At 44.5% G+C, this 20,068-nt stretch overlaps 1 protein-coding gene across 3 annotated transcripts; it reads left to right on the forward strand.

The window, feature by feature from the left end:
- Nucleotides 1–73: 73 nt before the first annotated feature.
- Nucleotides 74–5,040, forward strand: LOC109735306 (pyruvate dehydrogenase (acetyl-transferring) kinase, mitochondrial). Of its 3 annotated transcripts, none has more exons than XM_020294511.4 (7): nucleotides 74–630; nucleotides 1,422–1,683; nucleotides 2,117–2,297; nucleotides 2,494–2,641; nucleotides 3,445–3,649; nucleotides 3,801–3,895; nucleotides 4,480–5,040. In XM_020294511.4, the coding sequence occupies exons 1-6, from the start codon at nucleotides 391–393 to the stop codon at nucleotides 3,857–3,859; spliced, it is 1,095 nt and encodes a 364-aa protein (XP_020150100.1). In that variant the 5' UTR covers nucleotides 74–390; the 3' UTR covers nucleotides 3,860–3,895; nucleotides 4,480–5,040. The 3 variants fall into 3 exon arrangements, with proteins under 3 accessions (XP_020150100.1, XP_020150101.1, XP_020150099.1); XM_020294512.4 differs by having other exon boundaries at nucleotides 4,483–5,040; XM_020294510.4 differs by lacking the exon at nucleotides 4,480–5,040 and having other exon boundaries at nucleotides 3,801–4,017.
- Nucleotides 5,041–20,068: the final 15,028 nt, after the last annotated feature.

Consider the following 20,068-nt stretch of genomic DNA (forward strand, 5'->3'; position numbering starts at 1 on the left):
GGACATTATTAGAACATTTCAGTTGAGTAAACCTGGTACTACTCAAATCCCCATGGATAAGCTCATCCGCGATCTGGACCAGCTGCGCTACCCGCACACAGAACCGATTCCCCCGGCTCGGATACCATCCACACGGGCGAGCCCGCCCACTGAAACCCGGGCCCACTGGCAGATACCGTTCCAGGCCACTCACTGACACCCGAGCCCAGCGAAGATCCCCTTCGCTCCTCTATAAATCGCCGGCACAAAACCCGGCCTCCCTTGGCCACAAGGCTTCTCTCCCCCCTGATGCCGCCTTAATTAGCCGCCTGGCCCCCCTAATCCTCCTGTTTGCACGGCGGTTACCCGGCTCCTCGTCGGCGAGCGGTGGCGGCGGCGGGGGGCGGAGGGATGATGGCGTCGGAGCCGGTGGCGCGGGCCGTGGCGGAGGAGGTGGGGCGGTGGGGCAGCATGAAGCAGACGGGGGTGAGCCTGCGGTACATGATGGAGTTCGGGTCCGTCCCCACGGACCGCAACCTGCTGCTCTCGGCCCAGTTCCTGCAAAAGGAGCTCCCCATCCGCATCGCCCGCCGCGCGCTCGAGCTCGAGTCCCTCCCCTTCGGCCTCTCCGCCAAGCCCGCCATCCTCAAGGTCCTCACCCCGCCCCTGCGCTGATTTTGGTGGTTAAATTTCGATTTGACGCTAGGCTAGACTAGGTTGGAATTGCCGTTGGCCGTTGTCCTTGATGGCTCGTTTTTATCAGTCTGTCCCGTCGATGATTTGACATGTTTTGGTGAGCGCTCAATTTTTCGCTCTGCTTGCTTGGGGAGATGATGTTTTTGCTGTCTGTATCCTAATTATATCTGACTAGTATGTTTTCTCGGGATCATTTTAAAAGGTCAGCGGATATTTTTGGTATATCTCCGTGTTTACTGTTAGGAATTAGGATTCGATTCGGTGTCAGCTTTCGTCAGGGGATTTCGAATGCGAAGAAGATACTGTACTACCACTGTGTCAGTACCTAAACAGTTCTATGTTGATTCAGAATGATATAGTTGAACTCTTGAGTGACCAACTGATGTTCTGTTTAGTTTATTTCCTTTTTCATTTTCACTTCAATTTGCCATCAACATGTAAAGTTATCGTAGAATAGGGATTAGGGAGGAACTTTTGAAGACTCTTGCTTGCCAACTTGTTTACTTTTTTTTTTTCTAATAGGAGTTGGGTAGTGGGCTCACATGCTTTTTGTATGAGTATATGCTTGAAGCTTTTGTCGTGCTGTCTTGTCTTCCTGACCTTATCACGTCAATACTAGAGAATCTGAATTCATTGAATAGTAAATATTTGCCGCCAAAAAATAACTCACAGCTGGATTTACTGATTCCTGTCAAACTGGGCATCCTTGTGTGGGACTGATGGTTTGTCTGTTGACGATTGTGAAGGTGAGGGACTGGTACTTGGACTCGTTCCGCGACATCCGGTATTTTCCGGAAGTGAGGAATCGGGACGACGAGCTTGCTTTCACGCAGATGATTAAGATGATCAAAGTGCGGCACAATAACGTGGTACCTACTATGGCTTTGGGAGTGCAACAACTGAAAAACGAACAGTTCAGCTCAAGGAAGCTTCCCCCAGGATTCGATGAGATCCACGGGTTCCTTGATCGATTTTACATGTCAAGGATTGGTATTCGCATGCTCATAGGTTTGTGAGCTTGGTACTACTCTTCTCTCTGGAGCTATATTTATAAACGTTGTCTATGCTCTTGTCATTCTATCCTAAATCTTGCTTGCGGTTCGGAACAAATGATGGATCATGTGCCTTTTCTAACAGCTGATGCAGTAGTAACATATACTGAAGTTCAATGTTAAGCTGTCAAGCAGAATCCTTATCTTTTGGCTGATTTGCAAATTTGACTTGTATTGACAGACAGTTCTATTTTGGTTGCTTGATATTTTTTATGTTCAAACTTCATGCTATGCTACTTGAGCTAACTGTATTGTTATATGGCTTAAAAACTGAAAAATGGTAAAAATGTTCGCTTAATGTGTAAATTCTGTATCAAATCATTTACACTTAAGTTGAGTGCTAATTGTTAGAAAGTTGTTCTGAATTAGACCGACTTGCTTAATTTCAGGGCAGCATGTGGCTCTGCATGAACCTGAACCAGAGCCTGGCGTCATAGGCCTCATCAATACAAAATTGTCCCCCATACAGGTAGCTCAAATTGCTAGTGAGGATGCCCGTTCCATTTGTATGAGGGAATACGGATCAGCTCCTGACATCAACATTTATGGAGATCAAAATTTAACATTTCCGTAAGTTTCAGATATAAACTCCACCAATCACCTTTGTTTTTTTCGTGGATTAAATCATGTGTTGGCAACAGCACCTCTTTGTTGTCACTTGTCAGGTTACATGTTCATTGGCTTATAGTTTTTGTTATCATGTTGATTGAGTGGCCTCATTTGTTGTTGTCCTTCTAACTAACTACTTGCAATTAACTATGTGCAGATATGTCACATCGCATCTTCATCTCATGTTGTTTGAACTGGTGAAAAATTCCCTTCGTGCAGTACAGGAAAGATATATGAATTCTGATAAAGATGTTCCTCCTGTCAGAATTATAGTTGCTGATGGAACAGAGGATGTTACTATTAAGGTATGATTTCCCTGATACCACCTAGCATCTATTTGGTACATTCTAGGCTAAAGAGTACACAAGCAGTTACTAAAATATTGCCGTTTGCAAATATGTGCAATGACTGATAAAATTCCCTTGTTTGGTTTGTTTTCTTCCGGGCACTGTGTCAGGCCTCATCGAGGCTTCTGAACCTTTCTCCATGCATATGAACCTCTCTACCTTCCCAGTGAAATGAAACACAAGTGTTTTTGCATTTTCTCGAGAAAAAAAAAACTTCTACCGATACCTATCTTTGCATGAATTTAGCATCTCGCGTTACTAGGCTGTGCATGAATGCAATTGTGAATTACTCGATTTGTATTTTAATATTGGGATTATAACCTGACTAAGAAAGATATGGATTAATATGGACTGCTGAGTGCAAATCTAAACCCAAACACCAATTTGAATGCATGTCCAAAGCCATTCTAGGGCATGTCCATTGTTCAACGCCAGTTATTGTCCAAACCCAAACACCAATTTGCGAGTTCAGTGCCTAACTAGGACATTTATTGTTACTCTATGCTGATATTTTCGATGAAGCTGCAGACACTACTATATTGTTTTACGGCGCATGTCTGCTGACATGTCATTACTGTCACTAAAACTGGACCCATTGTCAAAGTGCTAGATATCAATTCTTGTATGTGATAGTTGTCTTCTTATGCTAGAAGCTATAACCCACTAAGATTTGTGGAACATATGAGACCCATTCCTGTCAAATATTCATCATAAGGAACCATTCCCGAGGGTCGTTTGAGTTCATTGTTTCGAAAATGCAGGTCAGTGATGAAGGTGGTGGAATACGGAGAAGTGGGCTCCCTAGAATTTTCACATATCTTTACAGCACTGCAAAGAATCTACCTGATATGGAGGGCCCTAGTGAAGGGGTAACTATGGCTGGGTATGGTTTTGGACTTCCAGTTAGTCGCCTTTATGCGCGATATTTCGGTGGCGACCTACAAATCATATCCATGGAGGGATACGGTACGGTCATATTTTGCTTTGTTTCTGCTAATCTCTCAGCGTGAACTTTGGATAATTTGTCAATGGTTACCTGAATTTCCATGTATGTCTTTCTGCTTCTGTCATCATGATATGTATTCGGCTGATCATTCTTGCCTTTTGTGTTACGTAGGCACCGACGCTTACCTCCACTTGTCACGGCTGGGAGACTCGGAGGAGCCATTGCCTTAGTGACCCCTCCTGTCCTGATACAGTTTCTGTAATTAGGTTGCTCTTGTTATTTATATTGTAATCCTTGTTCTGGTTTGCAAATATTGTTTCAAGGGCCAGCCATATATAGAAGTTAAACCTGTATCTTCTAGCTATAATGTTCTCATTGTTTCTGCTTTTCTGCCTGTGTTGCATAATTTGGCATTGTTGTTCGTAAGCATAATCATCCGCGGTAGACGGTACATAGTTTCAGACTCGTCAGGTGATGGAAGCTAAAATCTGCTTATTGCGATTACTGCCTCCGTCCTATAACATAAGATGTTATTACAACCAATGTACTCATGTATTGGTTGAAATAACATCTTGTATTATGGGACTGGAAGTTGTATATCTTGTATGCCCTGCACGCGACTATTCATGTCATTATGTGTCTTACACCCTGATCTGTTTTCAAATTTTGGTCACTTTTGATAGCCTGTCACTTCCTATCTGCCTTTGTTTCTCCTAGCATTTGGTAGATGCTAAGATTAGGTTTTTAAAAGGCTGGAAGTCTTCTCATTTCCTGTTTCCTACTTTTCCCATGCAGTTTGATTTTATTTGGAATCAGTTCCCTTTCCTGAAAAAATGTCGCTTCCAATCAGCAGGTCGTTGGCCCTTCTAATAAGAAAGCTCACTCCCGTGCGCAGTGGCATGGGGCGTCCCAAATGGGCAGGTGGCCTGGGCGTGCTCGATATGAGGTGGATGAATGTGGCGTTGCAGGCCAAATGGCTTTGGCTGAAGCGAACAGACCAGACGAGGCCTTCGTGGTCGGAATTCAGATTCTCTGTACCGACATCCCTCGATAGCCCCACATCTACATGTGTATCGTCGCAGCTCCCGGGCTAGGAGCCTTCCACACATGGCCAAATTTCGTGTTTTGACCCTTTGGTCAAACAAAATCGGGATCTGACCCCCTTGTAATTTTTTTGACATCTGACCCTTTTGCTACCGTCAAAGGGCTCGGCTGTAGGGTCACGGAGGCTACCGCCAGGGCTTCTGGCGGTGGCATGACAGCCCACTGCCGTTAGCTAACGGCCAGTGCACTACCCTACCGCCGAAGTTCTTGGCGGTAGGTTGACTTACCCTACCGCTGCAGGTCTTGGCGGTAGGGTCATGTGGGTTTAGGTTTTTACAAGTTTTATTGATTGTTTGTTTTGTCACAAGTTTCACATAGTTTCACAAATAGCAAAATATAAGCTCACATATTATTAAATGTTCCACATAGCAAATATCAAACAGTTTACACATAGATTCATAAGTAGGAAATAGCAAATAGCAAACTTGTCCACATAGTTTGACCCCAACTAACACATAGATGCATATGCATAAGACAAGTTTATAGGGCGGATAAACCTCCCTCCCCCCTCGTATGTTAGGGCTGGCCATGGAGACAGATACGACAGCGGATCCACCGGTTCAGGCGGAGGCGGAACGCTGGTCGGCATCCGACCGTTCAAGCACTCCCACCTTGCCTTGCCCGCTGGAGTTTTCGCCTCCGCCCTTCCCCAGCTGATGATATCGAACGCTGATGCACTTGGGGGCGGCATCCTGGCTCTCTCCTCCGCGTTGCTCTCGAAGTAGATCCTCCGGCCCAAATTGCGCAGCTCCCAGTTGGAGTGCTGCTTGACAACTTCAATGGTCTCTTCCCGGCGTTCATGGGAGATAGTTGGATCTCTCTCCATCTCTACAGTCACTCTCTTCAACTCCTTCACACTCAGCGACCAAGACTTCACATCGTCGGAGATCCGTTCTGCCCTCTCGTGCCCCCGCACTGCCCTCGTCTCCTCTAGGAACTCGTCTGAAAAAGCTCCCACCGGCTGCACAAGCTCGGGGAAGGACTCGTACACGTACGAAAGTGGCAAGGCAGAAGGGTCGTGTTGGAGATGAATGGGCGATGGTTGCGCCACTGTTGCAGACCTAAACATATGGATGATAACAAAATTTCATCATTAACTAAATAAAATACATATATCAAGATGTGTCAAATGCAATATCATATCATATCATATTTACTTCACTACTTGCATCATATAAATTTTGTTTACTCCAATATTCATCATATCAAAAAATGTGTTCACCATTTGTCAAGAAAAAAATCTAAACCTAAACCTAGGGTTCATCAACTAGGGAGGGTTCCTCGTATGGTCAAAAAAAACTAAACCTAGGATTCCTCACATTGCAATCATCTAGGTTCATTATATTAACTAGGGTTCATCATATCAACTAGGGATTCTCATGATTTTGAACATGAACCTTTTTTAGGCTAAAAAAAGCGGATTGATTTGACTCAAACTAATTGGGGGATGGGAGGAGCTTACTTTCCTCTTTCTGAAGCCATCTCGATCCGCAAAATCCGTGGATAAACGGAGAAGAGGAGATGAGAAGAGGAGGGGGAAGTGGAGGAGATGAGAAAAGGGGCGAGAGGAAGAAGAAGGCGGCTGGGTGGGTGGGGATAAGGGGTTGGGGTGGGGTGGGCGGGCGGTTGGGTTTATAAATGCCCAAACCCTACCGCCACAGGGCACGGCGGTAGGCAACCACAACCTACCGCCATAGGGTACGGCTGTAGGGTGGGAGCATGTGTTAGGGTTCTATGACCAAAAAAGCGAACTACTCAGCGGTAGGGTGGCCCAGAGTGCATTTTTTGCACCTCCTAACTTCTCTTGTCTTCAATTTTTGGCAGACAGCATTTAAACACTTCTAAACATGAAGCATATGTATGATATATGAAGCACACATCCACAAATCTATAAATAAGATACGTTGGATACATAGCAAATAGACATCCACATAGGTTTTCACCAAGTTATACATAGCAAATTAACGAAACAGTTTCACGAGCAAATCCATATGGTTCACAAAGCAAACATGCAAGTTTTTAGTTCAACGACACGACAGCAACTTCAGTCCTTCCTTCCCCTCTTCGACGTTCGGTCCTCGTTATCCTTGGATCGCTTCTCGGCCGCCGTCTTCTTGCCGTGAGTAGGACGTGCTTTATGAAACGGGGATGGACTCTTCCAATCCTTCTTCGACACATTCCTCTTCTCACACTGGGTTGGCTAAGTTGCTGGAGGTTCGTCGTCATCATCGTACTCCTCCTCCTCATCGTCCTCTTCCTCTTCCTCACCATGTTCTTCTTCTGCGCCCTCTTCTTCATCTTCCTCTTCATCATCATCGTCCTCGCTCTCCTCCTCCTCATCTTGAACCGCCCTAGACGACGAGGCTGCATGGCTCGATGAAGCGAGGCTACGCATCAGTGCAGGAGGAAAAACATCCTCGGTGTTTGTAGCGCACCCAAGCAGGCCCACAAGTCGGCGTGCTTTGTTGACGTATTTCTGCAATGATAACGAAACAATGTGAACTTCTTGAATGTCCAATTTCTGTAAATGAACTTAAGAAAATGAACTCCGTATTACCTTCACCGTTTCCCTCAACTTGTTCTCACTAGCTCGAGTCCCAAGGATAGCACTAAGCGCATAGAGGCATGAAAAATGCTTTTGTTCAGCTCCGAAGACTGCAAAGTAATAAAATGAGCCAGTAGCACTAAAAGGTGATTTCATCCAACCGTCGGTTCAAAAGAGGTAAGAACAACATACCACTCTGTTCATGAGGGGTCCGTACTCCCTAAACCCGCCTTGAAGCTCTCTGATGCTCTCGTTGTAGGCTTCATTCTTGGAGGCGTCATCGAACAGGTCTTCGGCATCTGCTGTCGTCCACTAGGGCCTCAGACGCAGACGATGCTTGATGCCATAGTCGTACCACAACATGTGATCCTCGTACTCGTCCCAGTCAAGCACTCTCCTCTCCGTATCTTTGCGTCCTTTCCACTCGTTCCATTCCTTCACGTATCTCGCATGTTCGGTTTCCCAATCCGTGATTGATTGATTGTTCTTCCTGCTCATCCTGCAATGCATAAGAAAGAATGTAAAACACCCTTCTTGTATGAATGTAAAACATCAAAACAAGAACTTAGAATCGATGAGGACGACTTGTGGTACTCACTGGTGTAGGTCGTAGCCACCGGTATCGTGGCCGGCTGGTGGTGTGTGTTGCGCCTTACCAAATTGTGCGGCAACGCGCTGTGGCAAGTGGTAGTCCACTGCATAGACACAAATCATTGGCATGATGCACCGGAAGAGAAGTCGGTCCTGCTTGCACATGCTGTTCAGCTCGAACCCCCACTCTCGATCATCTTATACGGCCGCCAGGTAACCTATAACCAAACAATGGTCAGCTCAAGTGAAAGTCCTATCAGAACTATTCAAAATGTAGTTCTTATACCTGGAAAGGCGTGAGAGCATCAAGCTCGTTGCTGAAGACCTTGTACAAGGCCTTCGATTCGCCCGTGTAGACACGCACCACGTCCCAAGCGTATGCGACGGTCGGGTTTCATCATCTTCGTCATCTCCGCCATAGTCCGTCCATGCACGCGAGCGCAGCTTCTCCGGACGGCCCACCGGGATTCGCTCCCACATCCAAATGGAGAGGCCCCATACACATCCACACATACCGGACGTGACTTCCGCTCTATGGGTCGCGCCGTCAAGCTACAAACCAAGTATAGATGATAAGATGTAAAAATCTAAAGCAACACACGTCCATGATATTTGAAAGAAAGTGATATTCACTTACCGAACGGTATAGGTAGGCGAGTCCGGCGGCCCCCCAGCTGTACCCCGCATTCCAGTCCTTTAGGAAGTCGAGATACATCCATAGGGCAGAGTTCCCGGAGCAGTCCGGAAACACTACCTCCGTGAAAATGTACCACAGGTAGGCCTTGGCGTACTGCTCGACCACCCGGGGTTCGGCATCTTCCGGGCACTTGCTCCGGTGCTTAAGGAGCCATGGCAGCGGTATGCCGGAAGTCCGGTTGCTCTTAGCGGGGGGGGGGGGGGGGGCAGTCGCCGATGAGGGTGACAACCCTATCGTGCCAGTTCGCCCTCTCCACTCTTCCTATGAGAGCATGACCCTCGAGCGGTAGGGCTGTAATCATCGCCCAATCCTCTAGGGCCACGGTCATCTCCCCACATGGAAGATGAAAGTTGTGCGTCTCTGGCCACCACCGGTCGATCAAAGCCGTGAGAGCTGAGTGGACGAGCGTCGGCGGCTTACGCTTGAACTGCAGGACGAAACCCAATAGTCGGGCTCTCCTGAAGAACGGTGCGTACCACTCGTCGTACTCCATCTTAACCGTCGTCTTGTGAGCCCTCATCCGCAGTGGCGGCAGCTGATGTCTACTATGCAACCTTCTTCTTGTAGACGTTGTTGGGCCTCCAAGTGCAGAGGTTTGTAGGACAGTAGCAAATTTCCCTCAAGTGGATGACCTAAGGTTTATCAATCCGTGGGAGGCGTAGAATGAAGATGGTCTCTCTCAAACAACCCTGCAACCAAATAGCAAAGAGTCTCTTGTGTCCCCAACACATCCAATACAATGGTAAATTGTATAGGTGCACTAGTTCGGCGAAGAGATGGTGATACAAGTGCAATATGGATGGTAGATATAGGTTTTTGTAATCTGAAAATATAAAAACAGCAAGGTAACTAATGATAAAAGTGAGCACAAACGGTATTGCAATGCTAGGAAACAAGGCCTAGGGTTCATACTTTCACTAGTGCAAGTTCTCTCAACAATAATAACATAATTGGATCATATAACTATCCCTCAACATGCAACAAAGAGTCACTCCAAAGTCACTAATAGTAGAGAACAAACGAAGAGATTATGGTAGGGTACGAAACCACCTCAAAGTTATTCTTTCGGATCAATCTATCATAGAGTTCGTACTAGAATAACACCTTAAGACACAAATCAACCAAAACCCTAATGTCACCTAGATACTCCAATGTCACCTCAAGTATCCGTGGGTATGATTATACGATATGCATCACACAATCTCAGATTCATCTATTCAACCAACACAAATTACTTCAAAGAGTGCCCCAAAGTTTCTACCGGAGAGTCAAGACGAAAACGTGTGCCAACCCCTATGCATAGGTTCATGGGCGGAACCCGCAAGTTGATAACCAAAACATACATCAAGTGAATCACGTGAATATCCCATTGTCACCACAGATAAGCACGGCAAGACATACATCAAGTGTTCTCAAATCCTTAAAGACTCAATCCGATAAGATAACTTCAAAGGGAAAACTCAATCCATTACAAGACAGTAGAGGGGGAGAAACATCATAAGATCCAACTATAATAGCAAAGCTCGCGATACATCAAGATCATATCACCTCAAGAACACGAGAGAGAGAGAGAGAGAGAGAGAGATCAAACACATAGCTACTGGTACGTACCCTCAGCCCCGAGGGTGAACTACTCCCTCCTCGTCATGGAGAGCGCCGGGATGATGAAGATGGCCACCGGTGAGGGCTCCCCCCTCCGGCAGGGTGCCGGAACAGGGTCCCGATTGGTTTTTGGTGGCTACAGAGGCTTGCGGCGGCGGAACTCCCGATCTATTCTGCTCCCCGATGGTTTTAGGGTATATTGGTATATATATAGGAGGAAGAAATACGTCAGGGGAGCCACGAGGGGCCCACGAGGGTGGAGGGCGCACCCAGGGGGGTGGGCGCGTCCCCCTGCCTCGTGCCTTCCTCGTTGCTTCCCTTACGTACACCCCAAGTCTTCTGGATTGCTTTCGTTCCAGAAATAATTCTCCCGAAGGTTTCATTCCGTTTGGACTCCGTTTGATATTCCTTTTCTGCGAAACACTGAAACAAGGGAAAAAACAGGAACTGGCACTGGGCTCTGGGTTAATAGGTTAGTCCCAAAAATAATATAAAAGTGTATAATAAAGCCCATAAACATCCAAAACAGATAATATAATAGCATGAATACTTCATAAATTATAGATACATTGGAGACGTATCAGCATCCCCAAGCTTAATTCCTGCTTGTCCTCGAGTAGGTAAATGATAAAAGAAACAATTTATGAAGTGTGAATGCTAGCAGGTGCACAAGTTTGATAAATTTTTAATCACCTTTTCTAGCATCATTATATATCATAACAGTAGCTCAACTCATAGAACTTTTCATGATCAAGTAACAAGCTATTCACATGTTAAAGTATAGATCATAAACTTTCTTGAAAACCAACAAACCGTGTTATTAGTCATCAAACAATTACAATTCATCTTATTTTCAGAAAGAGTCTATGTCATAGCTTTGATTTAGCAAACTCCACATACTCAACTATCATATAGTCTTTCACAATTGCTAACACTCACGCGATATTTATGGGTCCAAAGTTTTAATCAGACACAGAGAAAGATAGGGGCTTATAGATTGCCTCCCAACCTTTTACCTCAAGGGTAATGTCAACAATAATAGCTCATGATGCCTTACATCCAATTGGATATATATATATATATATATATATATATATATATATATATATATATATATATATCAGAATCTTTCCAACACGAGGTGCTTGCCAAAGGATAAAATGAAAAAGGAAAGGTGAAGATCACCATGACTCTTGCATAAAAGTAAAAGATTGGCCCTTCGCAGAGGGAAGCAGAGGTTGTCATGCGCTTTTATAGTTGGATGCACAAATCTTAATGCGAGGGAACGTCACTTTATATTGCCACTTGTGATAGGGACCTTTATTATGCAGTCCGTCGCTTTTATTTCTTCCATATCACAATGATCGTATAAAGCTTATTTTCTCCACACTAAAAGATCATACATATTTAGAGAGCAATTTTTATTGCATGCACCGATGACAACTTACTTGAAGGATCTTACTCAATCCATAGGTAGGTATGATGGACTCTCATGGCAATACTGGTTTAAGGGATGTTTGGAAGCACAAGTAGTATCTCTACTTGGTGCAAGGAATTTGGCTAGCATGAGGGGGAAAGGCAAGCTCAACGTGTTGGGCGATCCGTGACAATATACTTTATTTCAGATATAAGAAAACATAACCCATTACCTTGTCTTCCTTGTCCAACGTCAACCTTTTATCATGTCATATTTTAATGAGTGCTCACAATTACAAAAGATGTCCAAGATAGTATATTTATATGTGAAATCTCTCTTCCCTCAATATTCTTTCATGAACTGTTCAAGTGACCAATACAATGTTTGCTAACCTTCAGTAAATTTACCACCTCTACTTCTTATATGTAAAGTCATTACTCCCCATGGGAAAAGCATATGAAACATATATAATTTCAGATTTATGATATTCAACTCATTCAACCATTTACTCATAGGATATAAGTGAGGCACACGAGTAAATGACAAACTACTCCAAAAAGATATAAGTGAAGATTAATGAGTAGTTAAATAATTATGTAGCTATGTGAAGACTCTCTCTCATTTAAGAATTTCAGATCTTGGTATTTTATTCAAACAGCAAGCAAAGCTAAAGAAAATAAAATGACGCTCCAAGCAAAACACATATCATGCGATGAATAAAAATATAGCTCCAAGTAAATTTACCGATGGATGAGGACGAAAGAGGGGATGCCTTCCGGGGCATCCCCAAGCTTTGGCTTTTTGGTGTCCTCGGATTTACCTTGGGGTGCCTTGGGCATCCCCAAGCTTAGGCTCTTGCCACTCCTTATTCCATAGTCCATCGAATCTTTACCCAAAACTTGAAAACTTCACAACACAAAACTTAACAGAAAACTCGTGAGCTCCGTTAGCGAAAGAAAACAAAACACCACTTCATGGTACTATAATGAACTCATTCTTTATTTATATTGGTGTTAAACTTACTGTATTCCAACTTCTCTATGGTTTATAAACTCTTTTACTAGCCATAGATTCATCAAAATAAGCAAACAACACACTAAAAACAGAATCTGTCAAAAACAGAACAGTCTGTAGTAATCTGTAACTAACACAAACTTCTGGAGCTATAAAAATCCTGCCAAAATAGGACGACCTAAATAATTTGTTTATTGATCTGCTGCAATTGGAATCAGTATCATATCACGTTCTGATAATTTTTAACAATTGTTTTCGTGAACAGAAAGTTTCTGGAATTTTCAGCAAGATCAAATAACTACCATCCAAGAGGATCCTATAGGTTTAACTTGGCACAAACACTAATTAAAACATAAAACCACATCTAACCAGAGTCTAGATAGATTATTAATTACTAAACAGAACCAAAAAGCAAGAAACTAAAATAAAATTGGGTTGCCTCCCAACAAGCGCTATCGTTTAACGCCCCTAGCTAGGCATGATGATTTCAATGATGCTCACATAAAACATAAGAATTGAAACATAAAGAGAGCATCATGAAGAATATGACTAGCACATTTAATTCTAACCCACTTCCTATGCATAGGGATTTTGTGAGCAAACAACTTATGGGAACAATAATCAACTAGCATAGGAAGGCAAAACAAGCATAACTTCAAAACTTTAAGCACATAGAGAGGAAACTTGATATTATTGTAATTTCTACAAGCATATGTTCCTCCCTCATAATAATTTTCAGTAGCATCATGAATCAATTCAACACAGCACCTAAAGCATTCTTTTCATGATCTACAAGCATAGAAAATTTACTACTCTCCACATAAGCAAAATTCTTCTCATTCGGGATAGTGGGAGTATCATAAGAGACTTGAATACTATAAATTGTTTCCACATTAAAAGAGTAATGTTCAGAAAAAGGGGAATCATAATCATGACAAGTTTTATAAATATAATCATCACTACTTTTTATAGCATAAGTTTCATCACAATAATCATCATAAGTAGCAACTTTGTTCTCATCATAATCGATTGAAACCTCTTCCAAGATAGTGGAATCATCACTAAATAAAGTCATGACCTCTCCAAATCCACTTTCATATTTATCATAATAAGATTCAACATCCTCCAAAATAGTGGGATCATTACTTCCTAAAGTTGACACTCTTCCAAACCCACTTTCATCAATATAATCATCATAAGTAGGAGGCATGCTATCATCATTATAAATTTGCATATCAAAACTTGGGAGACTAAAAATATCATCTTCATTAAACGTAGCATCCCCAAGCTTGGGACAAACATTAATTGCAGCAAATATATTCTCAAAAACATCATCTTCATCAAACATAGCATCCCCAAGCTTGGGCCTTTTCATATCATAAGCATAATCACTCTCATTATTAATAGTATGGATAGCACCAATAGTATAGCAACTATCATATTCTTCCAAGCAAGTGCCAAAAAGATTTTCAAGATCATAAGAAGTATCATTGTCTTCCCAATCATAATCATCACAACAAGCAATAGGCATAACGAGATCATCATCAAGTGCATCATCTTCCACAATTATTTTTGATTCATTTTCATGGGGCACAACAATAATAGGAGCAACATTATTTGGGGGACATATCTTTTTACCTCTCTTCCTTTTTCTTTTATTCTTCTTCACCACATCATGTGTGGGTTCAATCCTCTTTTTGGAGCTCCTTATTAATGAGATTGGTTGAATAGAAGGCTCCTCCTCGTTACCTGATTCATCATAAGAAATAATAGGAGGATATTGGGAAGTCTCTTCCCTTTCATTAGTATTCTCTTCATCTTCTATTTGTTTTGTTTTCTTTATGTAATTGGCAATATAAGGATTTTTAATGCAATTCACCGCACAATACATATAAATTTCTTCTAGATCAAAATGAAGAACTCTATCAAGGGCAAATTATGGAATAACCTTAGTTATACGTTTCATTTCTTCATAACCCAAGAGCAAACTAAGTTCATTATGATGTGCAAGGAAAATCAAGTCATCACAATTTTTGGACACGATACGATCATGAAACAATTTGCATTGGGTACTGAAATGATCATGTTCATTGCAAAGTTCACAAGTACGGCTAAGAAAATTTAAATTTTCAGCACAAACATCTAGCCTTTCTTGCAACAATTTAGTTTCTAAATGCTTATGCCTCTTGCAATATCTATCTTCCCTATTTGGTGTATACTTGCAAACCCAATGCACTCCACAAAAATTGACATGTTTATAGGAGACATTTTCATCATAACTAGTGCAATCATCATTAGTACTATGGATATTCAAGGAGTTCATACTAACAACATTGCAATCATGCTTATCATTCAAAGATTTAGTGCCAAACATTTTAATGCATTCTTCTTCTAACACTTTGGCACAATTTTCCTTCCCATCATACTCACGAAAGATATTAAAAAGATGAAGCGTATGAGGTAACCTCAATTCCATTTTTTGTAGTTTTCTTTTATAAACTAAACTAGTGCTAAAACAAGCAACAAAAAGATTCGATTGCAAGATCTAAAGATATACCTTCAAGCACTCACCTCCCCGGCAACGGCGCCAGAAAAGAGCTTAGTTGACGGGGTGTGAGTGCCGCTTACCTAGCCTCCCCGGCAACGGCGCCAGAATAGAGCTTAGTTGACGGGGTGTGGGTGCCGCTTACCTAGCCTCCCCGGAAACGGCGCCAGAAAAGAGCTTGATGTCTACTACGCAACCTTCTTCTTGTAGACGTTGTTGGGCCTCCAAGTGCAGGGGTTTGTAGGACAGTAGCAAATTTCCCTCTAGTGGATGACCTAAGGTTTATCAATCCGTGGGAGGCGTAGAATGAAGATGGTCTCTCTCAAACAACCCTGCAACCAAATAGCAAAGAGTCTCTTGTGTCCCCAACACATCCAATACAATGGTAAATTGTATAGGTGCACTAGTTCGGCGAAGAGATGGTGATACAAGTGCAATATGGATGGTAGATATAGGTTTTTGTAATCTGAAAATATAAAAACAGCAAGGTAACTAATGATAAAAGTGAGCACAAACGGTATTGCAATGCTAGGAAACAAGGCCTAGGGTTCATACTTTCACTAGTGCAAGTTCTCTCAACAATAATAACATAATTGGATCATATAACTATCCCTCAACATGCAACAAAGAGTCACTCCAAAGTCACTAATAGCGGAGAACAAACAAAGAGATTATGGTAGGGTACGAAACCACCTCAAAGTTATTCTTTCGGATCGATCTATCATAGAGTTCGTACTAGAATAACACCTTAATACACAAATCAACCAAAACCCTAATGTCACCTCAAGTATCTGTGGGTATGATTATACGATATGCATCTGTGACGCCCGGATAATTAGGCTACAATAACCCCACGTTAACGATGCCACGTCACCTCAGATTACTGTTGATAATCTCGCGTTAGTTCGAAACGATTCATATTCAAAATTTGAATTTAAGTTAAACAATTAAAGTTTTCAAAAGTCAAAACTAAATTGTTCCTAATGTGTCAAATAATCCTTAGTAAATGTTGGTGGATAAATTATCTTTTAATAAAATATTTAAATGCACTGATGTAATAGAAATGACAGCAAAAACAATTAATTAGACGCCTTTTATAAAGTTATAATAATAAAACTAAATTAGTAGTGTGCCAAAATAATTGTGGTAGTAGACTGATTAGCAATACTAATTTAGGTGCTGACTGGGTATTTCATAAAACTAAAATAAAAGAAATTTAAATGAAAACAGTAAAGAAAATAAGTAAAAAGAAATAAAATACAACCCCCCCCCCCCCCCCCGACTGGGCCTTGGCCCAGTTGGCCGAAGGAGCCAGTCGGCCCAGCCGACCCACTCCCGCACCCCCTGGCCTACTAGGCCTCCTCCCCTCCCCGTGACCTAGCGCCACCCCCACTACTCCCACTCGCCCCCACTCCCTCCTCCTCGTCCCACTCCTCCTCTGCCTTCCCCCGATCCAGATCGGATCGGAGCATGGGGGCCCGACCCGCCGCCTCGTCCCTACGCCTCGTCGCCGGCCGGCGCCTCCTCGTCGCCTCCCCACACCGCGTCCTCCACCCTCCTCCCCAACCGGCCTCCTGGCGCCTCTGCTTCCTCCCGGCGCCGTCCCGCCATCGCCGCCTCGACCCCGACCCCGTCACCCGAAGACCTCGCCGGACCTCCCCGCCGGCCTGCCTCCCCTGCGTACGACGTCTCCAACCTCCACCTCGCGCCCCGCTGCCACTCCCCTACGGCCACCGTGAGCACGCGCCCCTCCTCCCCTCCTCCTGTCTTCCTCGCGCACGCGCTCACGGCCACAGCCACGTCCAGCGCACACGCGCGCATGTCGCTCGCTCCGGCGCCCGTCGCACGCCTCCCCCTACTCCTGGCCGCGCGCGCCTCGCGTCGAGGCAACGCCTCGCCGACGGCTTTGCCGTTGGTCGCCCGCGGCCCCACACCTGTCGGCCGCTCTGCCGGACCCAACCTGGCCTCGCCCTACCCCGCTCCGGCGCCGCCCGGTGTTCCTCCCATCCCTCCCGCTCGGCCACTGGCGGCCGGTCTCGCCGCGGCCACGGCCCCCTCGCTGGCTGGCCCCGTGACCGCTAGCACCCGCAGCGCCCAGTCGGGCGCCCGGGGCTCTGCCCCGTTTCGCCAGCGCCCGATCCACTAAGCCCCCAGGGGCCAATGACAGGCGGGCCCCGCCCTTAAACGTTTTATATAAAAAGGAATAAAAATAATAATAATAAAGAAATTAATTAATTAATTTATTACTTAATTAATTAACTTAATTAATCCTAATCAGATTAACTTAATCACTTAGGTTAGTTAATTAATCTGTTAGGTTAGTTAACAGTCAATGACAGCTGGGACCCACGTGTCAGATTGACCAGTCAACCCCTCTGTTGACTGCTGACGTCATGCTGATGCAATAATACTAATTTCAAATTAATTTAATAATAATAATTTAGAAAATGATTTAAAACTTTAAAAATTAATATAAAATAAACCGTAACTCGGATGAAAATGTTTTGTACATGAAAGTTGCTCAGAACGACGAGACGAATCCGAATACGCAGCCCGTTCGTCCGCCACACACCCCTAGCATAGCGAACCTACAACATTTCACCTCCGGCTCATTTGTCCGAAAACGTGAAACACGGGGATACTTTCCCGGATGTTTCCCCCTTTCGCCGGTATCACCTACTACCGCGTTAGGGCACACCTAACACCGCTCATTGTCATGTCATGCATCATTATGCTTATGTTTGCAATGCATTTACTGTTTCTTCCCCCTCTTCTCTCCGGTAGACTACGAGACCGACGCTGCTACTGCCCAGTTCGACTACGGAGTTGACGACCCCTCCTTCTTGCCAGAGCAACCAGGCAAGCCCCCCCCCTTGATCACCAGATATCGCCTATTCCTTCTCTATACTGCTTGCATTAGAGTAGTGTAGCATGTTACTACTTTCGGTTAATCCTATTCTGCTGCATAGCCTGTCCTTGCTACTACTGTTGTTACCTTTACCTGCAATCCTAAATACTTAGTATAGGATGCTAGTTTTCCATCAGTGGCCCTACATTCTTGTCCGTCTGCCATGCTATACTATCGGGCCGTGATCACTAGGGAGGTGATCACGGGTATATACTATATACTTTATATACATGACACATGTGGTGACTAAAGTCGGGTCAGCTCGTTGAGTACCCGCAAGTGATTCTGATGGGGGGGCTAAAAGGACAGGTGGCTCCATCCCGGTAGAGGTGGGCCTGGGTTCCTGACGGCCCCCGACTGTTACTTTGTGGCGGAGCGACAGGGCAGGTTGAGACCACATAGGAGAGAGGTGGGCCTGGCCCTTCCGCGGATACTTAAAAATAACACGCTTAACAAGTTCTTGGTATTTGATCTGAGTCTGGCCATTTGGTCTATACGCACTAACCAACTACGTGGGAAAGATATGGGCACTCGACATCGTGGTATCAGCCGAAGCCTTCGTGACGACAGCGACTGAGCGGCGCGCGCCGGGTTGGACCGCGTAACGTGACTTCCTTTGAAATGGAGGTTGCTAGGTCTGCTCTCCGGCCGCGTACGCAACGTGCAGGTGTGCAATGGGCGATGGGCCCAGACCCCTGCGTGCATAGGATTTAGACTGGCGTGTTGACCTCTCTGTTGTGCCTAGGTGGGGCTGTGACGTGTTGATCTTCTGCGGCCGGGCATGACCCAGAAAAGTGTGTCCGGCCAAATGGGATCGAGCGTGTTGGGTTATGTGGTGCACCCCTGCAGGGAAGTTTCTCTATTCGAATAGTCGTGTCCCTCGGTAAAATTACGACCCGGAGTTGTACCTTGACCTTATGACAACTAGAACCGGATACTTAATAAAACACGCCCTTCCAAGTGCCAGATACAACCCGGTGATCGCTCTCTAACCGGGCGACGAGGAGGGGATCGCCGGGTAGAATTATGCTATGCGATGCTACTTGGTGAACTTACCATCTACTCTCTTCTACATGCTGCAAGATGGAGGTGGCCAGAAGCGTAGTCTTCGACAGGATTAGCTATCCCCCTCTTATTCTGGCATTCTGCACTTCAGTCCACCGATATGGCCCTTTACACATATACCCATGCATATGTAGTGTAGCTCCTTGCTTGCGAGTACTTTGGATGAGTACTCACGGTTGCTTTTCTCCCTCTTTCCCCTTTCTATACCTGGTTGTCGCAACCAGATGCTGGAGTCCAGGAGCTAGAGATCCCGAGGATGGTTCTACGTGGAGTTCGGCTTCGAGGAGTAGTTAGGAGGTCCCAGGCAGGAGGCCTTGCCTTTTCGATCGTTGCTACTTTTGTGCTAGCCTTCTTAAGGCAATCTTGTTTAACTTATGTCTGTACTCAGATATTATTGCTTCTACCGACTCTTGTGTTTTCGAGCTTATGTATTCGAGCCTTCGAGGCCCCTGGCTTGTAATATAAAGCTTGTTTTATTTTAATTTGTGTCTAGAGTTGTGTTGTGATATCTTCTCGTGAGTCCTCGATCTTGATCGTACACATTTGCGTGTATGATTAGTGTACGATTGAATCGGGGGCGTCACAAGTTGGTATCAGAGCCGACTGCTTGTAGGAATCCCCCTTTCCAACTCCTTGGCCGAAGTCGAGTCTAGTCATTGAAAAAGTTTTTACTAACATGGTTGTGTGGCTTACGGGCCCACGTCGCCATTGGGTGGTATTAGGATCTTTTATTCCTCGATCTATACTCTGGGACTCTGATCTCTCTCCTATTCGGGTTAAATGATTTTACTAACGCCGACTCTAGGTTCTCGTAACTACTTCCACCCGGAGAGCCCCTTACTCCAGATGATTACTTGGTCCACCGAAGGATTTCGAAGATACTCTCCGATGTTCTCTCAAGACTTTGAGCCTGTTGCTTTTGCAATTCCCTACCACCGAAACATCCCTATG

The sequence above is a fragment of the Aegilops tauschii genome, chromosome 2, assembly GCF_002575655.3.
Source record: "Aegilops tauschii subsp. strangulata cultivar AL8/78 chromosome 2, Aet v6.0, whole genome shotgun sequence".
NCBI classification, from domain to species: Eukaryota; Viridiplantae; Streptophyta; class Magnoliopsida; order Poales; family Poaceae; genus Aegilops; species Aegilops tauschii.